Here is a 13,662-nt window from a genome sequence, read left to right as displayed (position 1 = left end):
CGGTGCAGTGATGTCCCGTGGGTGGGGGGTACTGCTGAGAGTCGCTAGCCTGCCCCTGAGACTGAACCCACCTCGCCCCTTGCCCAGCTATGCATCCCTGGGGTGGGGGCAGGCCCAGTCCTCGGGCTGTGCTGGTTTCTGGCCTCCTGCTGGGAACAACATCTGGACCAGGGTCGTGGGATAGGAGACCCTGGCCCAAGGAGGTCCCGTGTACAGAGCACCCCTGGTCCTGAGGGTGAGGCTCCCTGACTCCCAGGTGTGTGGAAGCAGCGGGGCTGGGGTGAATGGGCAGCTCAGGCCCTCTGGGAAGGCCACGGGGTTCTGTATCTGTGGATGCCATTGCCAGAGCCCTGGCCCTCCCAGCACCTCCTGGGAGATCTAGACGTTGCTGCATCCTGCACCCTGCCTCCTGCAGACCCCCAATTCCGTCCTTGCGCCTCTGGGGATGCGGGTGGGGACAGCCCGTGGCCCAGGGGAGGGCCAGAGCTCTCCACCGTGGGCTGACTGCAGAAGCCAATGATCAGACCTGGTGAGGAAGCCTGGATGGACAGGAAGCCTGAGAGGAAGGACTCACTCCCTCAACCCAAACTGAAGTGGCCCTGCCGGGAGCAGCGGCTGCCCAGTGCCCCAGGAAGGGTCTCCCAGCCACTGGGGGCCCTCAGGCATTGGTGTGAGCTTTTGCCAGAGCCCAGCCACTCCTGGGGACCAGAGGGCCATCCTCAGCCCCTGCAGGAGGAGCTGCCCCAGGCAGGCACTCCTGTCCCAGGCCCCAGAGGGAGTGGGTGGGGTCACACTCTGGTGGCCAAGCCACCATGCCCTGCACAGCCACCCTGGAGAGGCTGGCGAGTCCCGGTGGCCACAGGCAGGTGTCAGGGAGGGAGCCCCTTGTCTGCCTGCGCCTTGCCCTTTGGGACGTCGAGGCTCGCCTGGGTTCCTGCAGTGGGTCCAGGTCAGTCCCGGCCACTCTGCTCCCGTGAAGTCTGCAGCTCTTCACGCTAGGTTCCCGGTTCAGTCCCGGCAGGAGGTCCACACCCCTCATGTCAACCCGTGCAGCGCTTCGCCCCGGACTGAACTCTGGTTGGGGATGCCCTGAGTGGACCGTGAAGCGCATGGGGTGCCCCGGCTCCCCAGGGGTCCACCCGTGTGAGCAGCAGCTGGGCAGCCCCAGGGAGGTGGGTCGTGGAGAGGGGACGCTGGTGGATTCACCCCAGCGGGTCCGGGAAGGACTTGCTCCTGGCCGCCCAGGGGCCAGCCGGGGTCGGGGAAGGGCGTCGCAGCATGCCCCAGTCCCCCAGGTCCAGGCCCGATGGGCCTTGTGGGTCTCACATTCCCAAAGAGGACAGCTCTCATGTCGGACGTTCATAATGGGCATAACCCTGCCTGAGCTGGGGTGGCTTGGGTTAGGCTGCTGCTAGGCAGGCGACTGTCTCTTGTAGCGGACAAACACTCCTGATTCCAGCTTTTGCAAAGCACAGGTGAGGGCCGAGGCATCATGCAGGCGCAAGTGCAGCTCACTTGAAGGCCCTGGGTGGTGACCGACGGCTTGTGGGGGCCCAGCGCTGAACTGCCTAGGTCCTCAGAGCCCCCCCCCCCAGATCTGGTACTGTTCTGGCCAAGGCTTCCTGGGTCTCCTGGAGGTGGGCGGTGGGTGGTGTTGGGTGGGGGATGGACAGGGGTAGGTGGGGGAGTGTAGGCGGGGCCGGCCTGTGGGGGAGGGGCAGATGGGCGGGGCCGCTCGGAAAGGAGGCATCCTAAGTTTTTCCAAAGAGCACTGGGAGGGAATTTTCTTTCTGGCCTTGCGTGGAGTGATCCCAGGAGGCAGATGAAGGGCAGAACTCCTGAGATGACTGGGTTAGGTCCCGAGGTGGGGGCCAGGGTAGGGAGGACATACGTGATCCCGGAAGCTCCTGGCCCTGAAACCCTGGGTCCCTTGCTGGAGGAACCAGGCATGTGGACAGTGAGGCCTTCCAGAAGGCTTGGGTCTGGTGTGGGAGAATGAAGGTAACCCCTGATGGGTTTGATTTTTTTTTTCTCCCTCCCTCCCTCCCTCTCTCCCTCCCTTCCTTCCTTCCTTCTTCCTGCCTCCTTTTCTCCCTTCTATGTAATAATGCAAATGTCTGACTTAATCATTTATTCCAGAGCCCCCATTTGGAAGATGGCTGTCTCCAGTGAACACACTGAGAGCACAATGACACATAAAGTGCATGGCCACCTGCGACAGGTCTTGGTTGGTTTTGATAACTATCTGGGCCATTTGTCTTCTCTTTTCCTGTGCTTTAACTTCCTGCTGTTGTTTTAGGGGCTCACATGCACTCTCTCCCTCTCCCTCTTCCCTTTCCCCTCTAACTCCCCTCTCCCTCCAATCTCCCCCCACCAATCTGGTTTTGTGGCCACACCTGTGCTGTGTAATTTCCAGGTCTAGTATTTTAAAAGTTTTTCAGAGTTTCCTGGTAGTTGTAGCTGAAGGGCTTCTTGCAATCCTAGGAACCACCAGGGCGGGTCCGGGCACAACACTAGTTGTTAATAAGCTGAGGCGGAACAAAACCTATAAAGAGGAGGGAGCCCCAGGCTGAGGGAAAGTCTCCAGGGCCCACCCACACCCCTAAACAGGGAAGTGGGGTAGCTGGCCAGGCCTGACTTGAATGCCACGACAGGAAGCTCCCCCTACCTCCTCAGCCTCCAGCCCTGCCCTGGTGTAACCTGACACTCAGTCCGCTGGTCCACCCTCTTGGTACTCGGCCACTTTTGAAAAGCTAGGAAATAGAAACTTTGGAGAAATCGAAACTATCGGGGAAGGGGGCCCCAGAGCACTCTCCAGCATCCGGACCACAGCTGCTCTGACTCAGATGGTGAACTGCAAAACTCTTGCCCCTCCCTTAACTACCTAGAGGAACCTAAATTGGAGATGTTTCACAGAACGTGAGTGTTCACCTAGATAAATGTTATCTGAGTGACACCACTGTATGGCAGGGCAAACATGTAATTACCAAACGTCTACTCTCATTGCCCCATAAATTGCCCTTCTCCTCCTGAAGCCCGAGGCCCCTATCCCATTCCCATGCTCTAGATGGCATACATTTCTGTGTTTGAGCCTTTCGTGAATGTGGCGTTTTACGCATACAAAATTTAATTTAATTTTCTCCTGTTAATGGTTCTCATGTCAACTTAATTCTTATTAGCCAGAATAGTAGAGGATATTTTTCTGTGCTGATACTGCATGTTTGCGCCACAGGACCCTCTACCTTCTCAAAGTGTGCCAGGAGAGGGAATGACGCGAGCTCTGGCACAAAGTGCCTCTTTGACCTGGGACGTTCCTCTCCATCCTCTAATGCATTGTTGGTGGGCCCCTCAAAGCTCTGATTTGCTGATCTTAACCCTGCTCGTGTGGGCAGGTCTGCTACCAGGTCACCTGCTGGTCCGTGACCCCACCCGGCTGGACCCACCACAAAAGTTCTTACGCAGAAGGCCAGTGATGCCAAAATGGTGGTCAGAGGGAGGAAGGTGGGGGATGGGCAAAATGAGTGAAGGAAGGTGGGAGGTAAAGGCTTCCACTTATGGAATGAACGAGACACTAGAATGAGAAGCACAGCATAGAGAATATGGTCAATGACATTGTCATATGTTGTATGGTGACAGATGGCAGCTACACTTGTGGTGAGCCCAGCATAATGTACAGAAGTAAAGACTTGTGGAATCACTATCTTGTGCACTTGAAACCAGTGTTAACATAGTGTGTCAACTCTACTTCAATTTTTAAAAAATCAATCACTATAATACTCCATATTAAAAGAATGAAGAAGGGGGAGCCTGGGTGGCACAGTCGGTTAAGCATCCGACTTTGGCTCAGGTCATGATCTCACAGTTCGTGGGTTCGAGCCCCGCATCGGGCTCAGTGCTGACAGCTAGCTCAGAGTCTGGAGCCTGTATTTGGATTCTGTATCTCCTTCTCTCTGACCCTCCCCTGATATACTCTCTCTCTCTCAAAAATAAATAAAACATTAAAAAAAATTTTTTAAAGAATGAAGAAAAACACCATGTGATCATCTCAGTTCCTGCAAAAAAAATATGGAAAACATCCAACAACCTTTCATGATAAACACACACACACACACACACACACACACACAACTAGAAATAGGAGGGAAATTCCTCAGCCTGATAAAGGACATCTATGGACAACACACAGCTGACATGACACCCCATGATGAAAGACTGAAAGCTTTCCCCCTAAGATCCAGAAGAAGGTGATGATGTGTGCTCACTCCATGTACATACAGCATTGGACTAAAGCTTCCAATCAGGACAACAAGGCAAGAAAATGAAAAGTGAGGGCATCCAGATCGGAAAGGAGAAAGTAAAACTATCCCTACATGGAGATAACATGACCTTGTAATAGAAAATCTTAACAAAATCACTAAAAAATGGTAGAGACTAGCAACATTGCAGGTGACAAATCAACACAGGCAAATCACCAGCAACGAGCAATCCTATGATAGAGCCGAGAAAACAATTCCATTTACGATATTATCGTGACCATAAGACGCTTGGTAAGAAATTTAACCACAGACGTGCAAGACTTGTGTGCTGGAAGCTACAGAACATTGCCGAAAGGAATTAAACAGGTATAAATAAACGAAAGCCAACCCGTGTGCACACCCTTGACCTCTTGATATGGTTAGGATGGCAATACTGCCCAAATTTGTCTACAGTTTCGATGTAATCACCATCAAAATTCCCACTGTGTTCTTTTTTTTTTTCCCCTTTCAGAAATGGACAAGCGGATCCTAAAATTCACATAGAGTCATCAGGCCGAAACAATCTGGAAAAATCAGAACAAAGTTGGAGGCCTACACTTCATCATTTCAAAACTTCAGAACTAGCTGTGGTAATCCAGACAGCGTGGCGCCGGCGTGAGGACAGACACACAGACCAACAGAATAGAGTTTAGAGTCCGGTAATAAACCTATATTTTATGGTCAACTGATTTTCAACAAGGGAGCCGATACCTTTCCAAAATGGCGCTGGACTAGACAACTGATAGCCACACGGGAAGGAATGAAGCCGGACCTTCATCTTACAAACTATACAACCATTAACTCAAAATGTTTCAAAGACCCGATACAAGAGCTAAAACTACAAAACGGTTCGACAGAAATAGAAGTGTAAATTCTTATGACCTTGGATTAGGCAACGGGCTTCTTAAATATGAGACTAGCAACAAACGAAAACAGATGAGTCGCAGGTCGGCGAATTAAAACGTTTGTGCCTCAGAGGACACTCTCAGGCAAGTGAAAAGGCAACCAGCAAGATAGGGGAGAATCCTCGCATTCCCGTATCCGACAAGGGACTGGTGTTCAGAATATCAAAGAACTGTTACAATTCAACCACGAGGAGATGAACAGCCCGATGAGTAAAAGGACAAAGGCTTGAGCAGACGTGCTGCAGGCCCACGAACGACCGCGGAGCAGATGAGAAGCGTGCTCGCGGCAGCACTCACCAAGGACCCGCGCCACAGGACACAGGACACAGGACACAGCACTGACAATCAGTGGAACAGCTCTAACTGGTCTACGGTAAACCCAAATGTTGGTGAGAATAAGGAGAAATGGAAGCTGTCGTACATGCTGGTGGAAACAGTCTGGCAGCTCCTCAGAACGTTCTGATGTGACTCAGTCCTTCCACGCCTGGGAATGCACTGAAGGGCAGTAAAAACATGTTCACACAAAAACCTGCACACAAGGGTTTCCAACAGCATTATTCATAAGAGCCAGAAAAAAGAAAAATGTCCGTAAATTGATGACTGGAAAAGCAAATATGTGATAACCCTTAGAATACAATATCCGTCACCCATCAAAGGGGAGGTAGTTCTGATTCGTGCTGCAATACGGATGAGGCCTGAAAGCATGAGCCCAGTGAGGTAAGGCAGACAAGAAGGCCAAATCCTGGAGGCTTGCACGTACACGGAATGCGTGACAGAAGGGAAACCCAACCACACGAAAAGCAGAGAGGCCCTTCCAGGAAATAGGGTTCAGCAGATGCGGGCACTTCTTCACGGGCACCTGGTTTCGTTCGCCATGGGGAAAACACGCAGGGTCACGGGGTTGTGAGAGCTGCGCCCACCAGGAAATATGAAAAGCCACGTGAACTGTGCCCTCTCCGTGGGTAAAATGGCAAACTTTTGTGTTATGCAAATTTTACCTGATTAAAAACTTAAATCATATTTCCTCTAAATTAAAGAAAAGAGAGTAAATGGGGCTGTCAGTTAGGCGTCCGACTTCGGCTCAGGTCATGATCTCCTGGTTCGTGGGTTCGAGCCCGGTGTCGGACTCTGTGCTAACAAGTCAGAGCCTGGAGCCTGCCCCTCTCTCTCTGCCTCTCACTTGCTCACTCTGTGTCTCTCTCTCAAAAATAAACAAACATTAAACAAATTAAATAAATGAGAGTAAAACTAATGATTATGCAAAACATCCCTTGGCAATGACATCAGCACATTTTACCTTTGTGCATGTGAGGGGGCGTCTTCAGCAGCCACACGGTGGAAAGGGTCACCCGGGTGAGCTACTGCCCCAAGCAGGGGCAGCCTGTCGGTGGCTCCAAATGACACGCGGTGGGGGTGGCACCCACAGACACTGCTGAGTGCAGCACATCAGGACTCGGCGGGGGGGGCACCCACGGGGGCCTGCAGGCAAATGTCCCAGCCCCTCCCTGACCTCACCCCACACGGACCCCACTTGGCACCCCAAATGTCACCCCACACGGACCCCACACTGCCCCTACGTGGACCCCACACCGTGAAGGCCAGGACTGCAGGTGCCAAGAGAACTACTTGACCCTTTACTCTTAGAAAGAGCAGTGTCCTAGCGACTCAGCTGACCTGAGCCTGTCCTGAGAAGGGGGCACAGGCCTGACAGTGGAGGCAGAATGACCAGACTGCCTACGGTGACCCCCAGACAACACCTATGTGACTTGATTGGGCCAGGGTGGAGGGACGCAATGTGGGGCCCTCAGATGAGCCAGCCCTGTGCTCCAAGCAGCTGCCAAATGGCCGGGATGCTCCTGTCTCCCGCCACAGCTGGCTCCTGGTTCCCAGGGACCCTTGGGAGATGCTGTTGGCTCCCTTCCAGGGCAGGCGACACAGGCTGCTGGGTCCTGACCTGCAAGCAGCAAACACCCACTCCCCTCCCTGGAACACGGACTTCAGATCCAGGAAAGGTCAACAGAATCCAGAGAGGAGGCCTGTGACGGCTGAGGTGTGGGCTTCGGGCACTTGGGGGGCTCTCTCTGGGGGCTGGAGGCCTGCAGCAGGCTTGGGTCTGGGGTGAGGGGAGGGTGGGGAGACTCACATCTGAGGAAGAGTCCCCAGGGCCCACACATGCCCTTGACTGAGGCCTGTGTAGGAGAGCTGAGACAGGATCTGGCCTGGGGGCCTGGGACAGGAAGCCCTCCTGAGACCACAGCCCTTCCTCCCGCCCCACCCCGCCCTGGTGTAACCTGACACCCTGTACTTGGTCACGCCCTCCTAGCGCCCAGCCATTTCCCAATTCCCCAAATACCATTAAAAGGAATCTTTGGAGAAATCGAAACTACCCGAAAGGGAGAGCCCAAATCACCCTCCAGCATCGGGACCACAGCTGCTCTCTCTCTCACCATGAACCGCAATTCCCAGCCCTTCTTTCCTGGCACCCACACTGGTGTCCCCCCTAGTTATGAGATGCTCAAGGAGGAGCACGAGGTGGCTGTACTCGGGACACCCCAGAGCTCAGCTCCGGTGACAACCACCGTGATCAATATCCGCAGTGAGACGTCTGTGCCCGATCATGTCGTCTGGTCCCTGTTCAACACGATCTTCATGAACTGGTGCTGCCTGGGCTTCGTGGCATTTGCCTACTCTGTGAAGGTGGGTGTGTGTGGGGGGGTGGGTGGGGGATTCTCCCAGAAAGTGCAAGTGAGCCTGTGGAGGTCCGCCTGCCCAGAGGGCACGTGGGGTGGGCTTGGGGAGTTTGTGTGTGTAGCATCGAGGCTGCAGGAGGGGCCTGGAGATGAGCAGGAGCGCCTTTGTCCCCACGATTCCAAGGACATCCCTCAGACTGAGATGTGGCTCCAAGGCTCTGCCAGAAAGAACAAAGGAACTCACAGGAAGCTGTGTCTCACTGGGGAGAGGGTGTCGCTGGACCTAAGCAGAGAGAGGGGCCCCGGGGTCTGCAGGAGAGGCTGAGAGCCTGAAGAAGGAGCTGGAGGCCCCTAGAGGGAGAGGACCCAAGGGGCCCTGTCCTGCTCAGGCTCCAGGGAATGGGGAGGGTGGGTCCCCGACCTGGGTGAAGGGCCTGTGGACGGGGACCAGCCTGGCTCTCACCAGGACCCGCGCCTGATCCCACTCTCCATCTCTTCTCCCCAGTCTAGGGACCGGAAGATGGTCGGTGACATGATTGGGGCCCAGACTTATGCCTCTACCGCCAAGTGCCTGAACATCTGGGCCCTGGTCTTGGGCCTCCTTCTGACCATTACGTTCATCATTCTTTGCGCCACTGGCTCGCTGGTGGTTTTCCAAGCAATTTCAGAGATGGTAAACCGTTACTGAGGGTACTAGTAGCCACCCATGGCCTGAGGCTGTCACTTCTGTCGCGGCATTTGGTGTACACGGCAATCTACAACTGAATTCAATAAAGCACGTGTGTGTGAGGGTGCTGTGTTGGTACCTGGGGAGGGCCCCGCTGAGACTGTCCAGCCTGCCCTGTGCCCGTGTCCCCCCTGCCCACCTACACCCTGCTCTGTGTCCTGTGTGTGGTGGGCAGCACGTCCTCCGGCCTTTCGTGTGTCTGGCTTCAGTCTTGGGACTACTAACGGACAATAGATGTTGTAGGGTTCCTCCTTCCCAGAGGTCTGAGCCCTGAACAAATGGGTTCATTTGTGGAAAGGTGGCACTGAGTCCAGAATGTTCTCAGCTTCCAGGAATCCACTGGCTGGGGAAAGTTGCAGGGCACCTGACCCAGGGAGTCCACAGTCCACCTCTGCAGCCCACGCTGGCCCTGCCCTTGCCCTGACTGAAGTCAGCTCCCTTACCTCGTCTGTCATGACCCCACGTTGTGGGCACTGTGCATGACCCAGTGCTGACCCAGCCCACACCAGCTGGACAGGCGAGGTGGGACTGGGGCAGTGACAGCCTCCCCTTTCCTCCCCTGACACCCCGGCCCAGCTGGGGCTCACCCACACCTCTGTCCCTGCTCCCAGCCAAGTGCCCTAACTCAGAGATGCACTAGGTGGGTTGGGGTACTCTGGGTGGAGAGGGGCACGCTGGTGGATCTGCCCCTCCGGGGTGGGGAGGGACTTGTTCTGGGTCGGCAAGGGGCAGGCCCCAAATCCCACCCAAAGGGCAGGGCAGCTCTGACCTTCCTGGACCCGCAGTGTGCCTGGAAAGGGACCCAAAGCCTTGGCCAGGAGCCACCCGGACCCTCTTGTGCCAGGAGCATGTCTGCCCTCCCTACCCTAATCCACCCTCAGGACCGAACCCGGGCATCTCAGGAGTCCTGCCCATCCATCTTCCTCCTGGGACCATTACAATCAAAGCCCGAAGAGAATATTCCTCTCCAGCGCCCTTTGGAGAAGCTTGGGATGCTTCCCGCCTGAGCGGCCCCGCCCACCCCCCCACCCCCACAGGCCCCAATGCCATCCTCACATCCCACCTGCCAGCACCACCCAGCCTGGGGTAGGGGCCCTCAAGTAGCTGTCTTGGCACCTGCAGTCCTGGCCTGCATGCAGTGGGGTGCCGTGTGGGGTGCCGTGGGCGTTCCGTGTGGGTTCCGTGCGGGGTGCCGTGTGGGTTCCGTGTGGGGCTCCGTGTGGGGTGCCGTGTGCGTTCCATGTGGGGTCCGTGTGGGGTGCCGTGTGGGTGCCGTGGGGGGTGCCGTGGGCGTTCCGTGTGGGTTCCGTGTGGGGCTCCGTGTGAGGTGCCATGTGGGGTCCGTGTGGGGTGCCCTGTGGGTTCCGTGTGGGGTGCCATGTGAGGTCCGTGTGGGGTGAGGTCAGGGAGGGGCTGGGACATTTGCCTGCAGGCCCCCGTGGGTGCCCCCCCCAAGTCCTGATGTGCTGCACTCAGCAGTGTCTGTGGGTGCCACCCCCACCGCACGTCATTTGGAGCCACCGACAGGCTGCCCCTGCTTGAGGCAGTAGCTCACCCGGGTGACCCTTTCCACGGTGTAGCTGCTGAAGACGTCCCCTCACGTGCACAGAGGTAAAATGTCCTGATGTCACTGCCAAGGGATGTGTTTTAAGAATGATGGCTTTTGTGTTACGTAATCTATGTGATTGATGGATTACAGGATTTAATTTTAGTCGTGGGCCTGCTCAGATGGACTCACTATTTCCCTGGAGGTGGATCAACTCTCCGACAGGACGTCTCTCAGTTTATCGAGCCTGGATTTTATCCTGAAGGTAACATGTAATCTGTGTGCCCAGTTGTGTGGCTACATCAGCAGGCCTTCATCCCAGTCCCTGATCCCACCCTCCACTCTGTCTCCCGCCAACCTGCAGTGCTGGGACACACTCTCTGTGTCCACTCTATGAGCGTCCACTTCTCCCCACACTAGTAGGGTGGCCAGTGCCAGCTTGTAGCTGTGCTCCAAGGAGCCATTCCCTTCCCGTGGATCTTCAGGACGCCCTTGAGTGAGGGGGTATATAGAGCAATAGACTCCAGGACACCCTTGAGTGAGGGGTATATAGAGCATTAGACTCCAGGACACCCTTGAGGAGGGGTATATAGAGCATTAGACTCCAGGACACCCTTGAGGAGGGGTATATAGAGCATTAGACTCCAGGACACCCTTGAGTGAGGGGTATATAGAGCATTAGACTGCAGGACACCCTTGAGTGAGGGGTATATAGAGCATTAGACTCCAGGACACCCTTGAGTGAGGGGGTATATAGAGCATTAGACTCCAGGACACCCTTGAGTGGCATGGGTGCAAGTCCCACCTCTGTCCAGATTTCTGCCTCACACCGAGCTGCCCCCTGGAGAACCAGGCTGGGAAATCTTCCTTTTCCATCGTCTGGTCCCAAGGGGTTCTCCCTGCAGCCCTGGTGAGAGCAGAGGGACAGGTGTGGACAGCAGTGGTGGATGACGCGGCTAGCGCAAACTGCCTGTTTGATCTGGAACATTCCACCTCCATCCTCTCACACATCAGTGCTGACTTGGTGGGTCCGGTACAGCCCTGCCCATGGTCGGCAGGTCTGCCACCTGGTGGCCCATGTCCGTCCTTAGAGATAGGATAGGACAGATTTTGGCAGATCACTGTCCACACACCCCAGCCCTGAGGATGACTGGGTCCACATCTGGCACAGCAGCTGCACGCGGGGCTCCCACTGGGTTGTCGGCAGCACTCCACTGTCTCTGCCAGGGTCCATCTGGGTCTGGGGGTCAGACTGGTGAATGAAATGGGGCTCTGGTGGGCACCAGCACCCTTGCGCCTGTGAGGGTTCAGGGTGGCGCTGAGTCCTGCTACTCTTCCCGGGATGAGGCACTGTTCTTTACTTCTCCCTCGGCTGGGGGTGGGGGTGGGGAGTGGGGAGCAATTGCAGACATCTCCACCTGGCTGCCCACGGCACAACGGCTCTTAACCCTGAGGGCCGCTGACCCAGTGTGAGGATGAGCCAACCACCAGTCATTTCTTTTCCCGTTACTTGTCTCAGGAGGCTCCAGGGCCCCCTGAGAGTTTGATTTCGGGTCTGGAGCCCCACGATTCCTTGGACGCGATGTGCCCAACCTGAAAAAGGGGCCAGGATGAGGCTTTGCCTGTGGAGATATTTACCTGGGCCCTGAGTCCAACATTTTCGAAGCTGTACGATTCTAGTGTCTTCAGGGTCCAGGACAAAGAGTCTGTCATGCGCTGTGTGCAGACGTTGGAGACGCGCTTCTGCCCCAGTCTCTCGGGCGCTCATCCTTCCCCTGTGGGTTCCACACTCTTTCGGGACCGGAATTTTTTTCTGAGACCAGGTCACAGTGCAGGCTCAGGGTCCTGGTTTCCCATCCCTGCCTCCTTGGCTGGAAGAGGCTGAGGAACATCACTTGCCTGTCCTTCCCTTCTGCCTCTCGGGACGCAAGAGAACGGTGTGACCAAGTGCTGCGGTGGCTGTTGGCAGTTATTGCACCCACCTGGCCTCCACATCCTGCCATCATTGCTCTGTTCCCCTGTCGGCGTGTCGCACCGTCCACCCTGGGGCAGAGCAGGTGACCGTCCTGAGCACTGAGTGGCATGGCTGGCCCTCGCCCTCCGTCTGTGAGCGGGGTGTCCTGCCTGGCAGAGCCCGATGGTGATGGCTTCTCCAGCTTCACCTGCTCTACCCTGGGTTTGGATGGAACCCTTGGTAGGAAGGTGGGTACCAGGAATCTAGTGAGGAGGCTCCAGGGAACATGAGTGTGAAGCCTCTTTAGGTTGGGGGAGAAGCAGGAGAGCTCTGAGGGGCGAGGCAAGGGGCTCAAGATGAGAATGTGCAGAGTTGGCCAGGTCCCCCCACTGCGAGTCCGGAAGGCTGAGACTCCTGTCCGGCTGGGCAGGGGTCTGGGACACACGGAGGCGACGCCCTTCCCCGACCCCGGCTGGCCCCTGGGCGGCCAGGAGCAAGTCCTTCCCGGACCCGCTGGGGTGAATCCACCAGCGTCCCCTCTCCACGACCCACCTCCCTGGGGCTGCCCAGCTGCTGCTCACACGGGTGGACCCCTGGGGAGCCGGGGCACCCCATGCGCTTCACGGTCCACTCAGGGCATCCCCAACCAGAGTTCAGTCCGGGGCGAAGCGCTGCACGGGTTGACATGAGGGGTGTGGACCTCCTGCCGGGACTGAACCGGGAACCTAGCGTGAAGAGCTGCAGACTTCACGGGAGCAGAGTGGCCGGGACTGACCTGGACCCACTGCAGGAACCCAGGCGAGCCTCGACGTCCCAAAGGGCAAGGCGCAGGCAGACAAGGGGCTCCCTCCCTGACACCTGCCTGTGGCCACCGGGACTCGCCAGCCTCTCCAGGGTGGCTGTGCAGGGCATGGTGGCTTGGCCACCAGAGTGTGACCCCACCCACTCCCTCTGGGGCCTGGGACAGGAGTGCCTGCCTGGGGCAGCTCCTCCTGCAGGGGCTGAGGATGGCCCTCTGGTCCCCAGGAGTGGCTGGGCTCTGGCAAAAGCTCACACCAATGCCTGAGGGCCCCCAGTGGCTGGGAGACCCTTCCTGGGGCACTGGGCAGCCGCTGCTCCCGGCAGGGCCACTTCAGTTTGGGTTGAGGGAGTGAGTCCTTCCTCTCAGGCTTCCTGTCCATCCAGGCTTCCTCACCAGGTCTGATCATTGGCTTCTGCAGTCAGCCCACGGTGGAGAGCTCTGGCCCTCCCCTGGGCCACGGGCTGTCCCCACCCGCATCCCCAGAGGCGCAAGGACGGAATTGGGGGTCTGCAGGAGGCAGGGTGCAGGATGCAGCAACGTCTAGATCTCCCAGGAGGTGCTGGGAGGGCCAGGGCTCTGGCAATGGCATCCACAGATACAGAACCCCGTGGCCTTCCCAGAGGATAGGCCCTGCCCCCCACCCCAGGGATGCATAGCTGGGCAAGGGGCGAGGTGGGTTCAGTCTCAGGGGCAGGCCAGCAACACTCAGCAGTACCCCCCACCCACGAAACATCACTGCACCG

At 56.8% G+C, this 13,662-nt stretch overlaps 1 protein-coding gene across 1 annotated transcript; it reads left to right on the top strand.

The window, feature by feature from the left end:
* The first annotated feature begins 7,553 nt into the window (after positions 1–7,553).
* LOC120223422 (interferon-induced transmembrane protein 3-like) lies at positions 7,554–8,680 on the top strand. The gene is made up of 2 exons (XM_039221533.1): positions 7,554–7,897; positions 8,396–8,680. Exons 1-2 carry the CDS (start codon positions 7,649–7,651, stop codon positions 8,576–8,578), a joined length of 432 nt encoding a protein of 143 aa, XP_039077464.1. The 5' UTR covers positions 7,554–7,648; the 3' UTR covers positions 8,579–8,680.
* The last annotated feature ends 4,982 nt before the right edge of the window (positions 8,681–13,662 follow it).

This window comes from Hyaena hyaena, unplaced genomic scaffold (genome assembly GCF_003009895.1).
Source record: "Hyaena hyaena isolate Hyena2069 unplaced genomic scaffold, ASM300989v1 scaffold_989, whole genome shotgun sequence".
In the NCBI taxonomy this organism is placed as follows: domain Eukaryota; kingdom Metazoa; phylum Chordata; class Mammalia; order Carnivora; family Hyaenidae; genus Hyaena; species Hyaena hyaena.
The sequence above is the reverse complement of the archived record's forward strand: the minus strand, read 5'-3'. Positions and strand labels throughout refer to the sequence as shown.

Coding starts and splice junctions, on each gene's coding strand:
- LOC120223422 (XM_039221533.1), top strand. CDS start 7,649: ATGAACCGCAATTCCCAGCCCTTCTTTCCTGGCACCCACACTGGTGTC. Junction 7,898..8,395: donor CATTTGCCTACTCTGTGAAG/GTGGGTGTGTGT, acceptor TCTTCTCCCCAG/TCTAGGGACCGGAAGATGGT.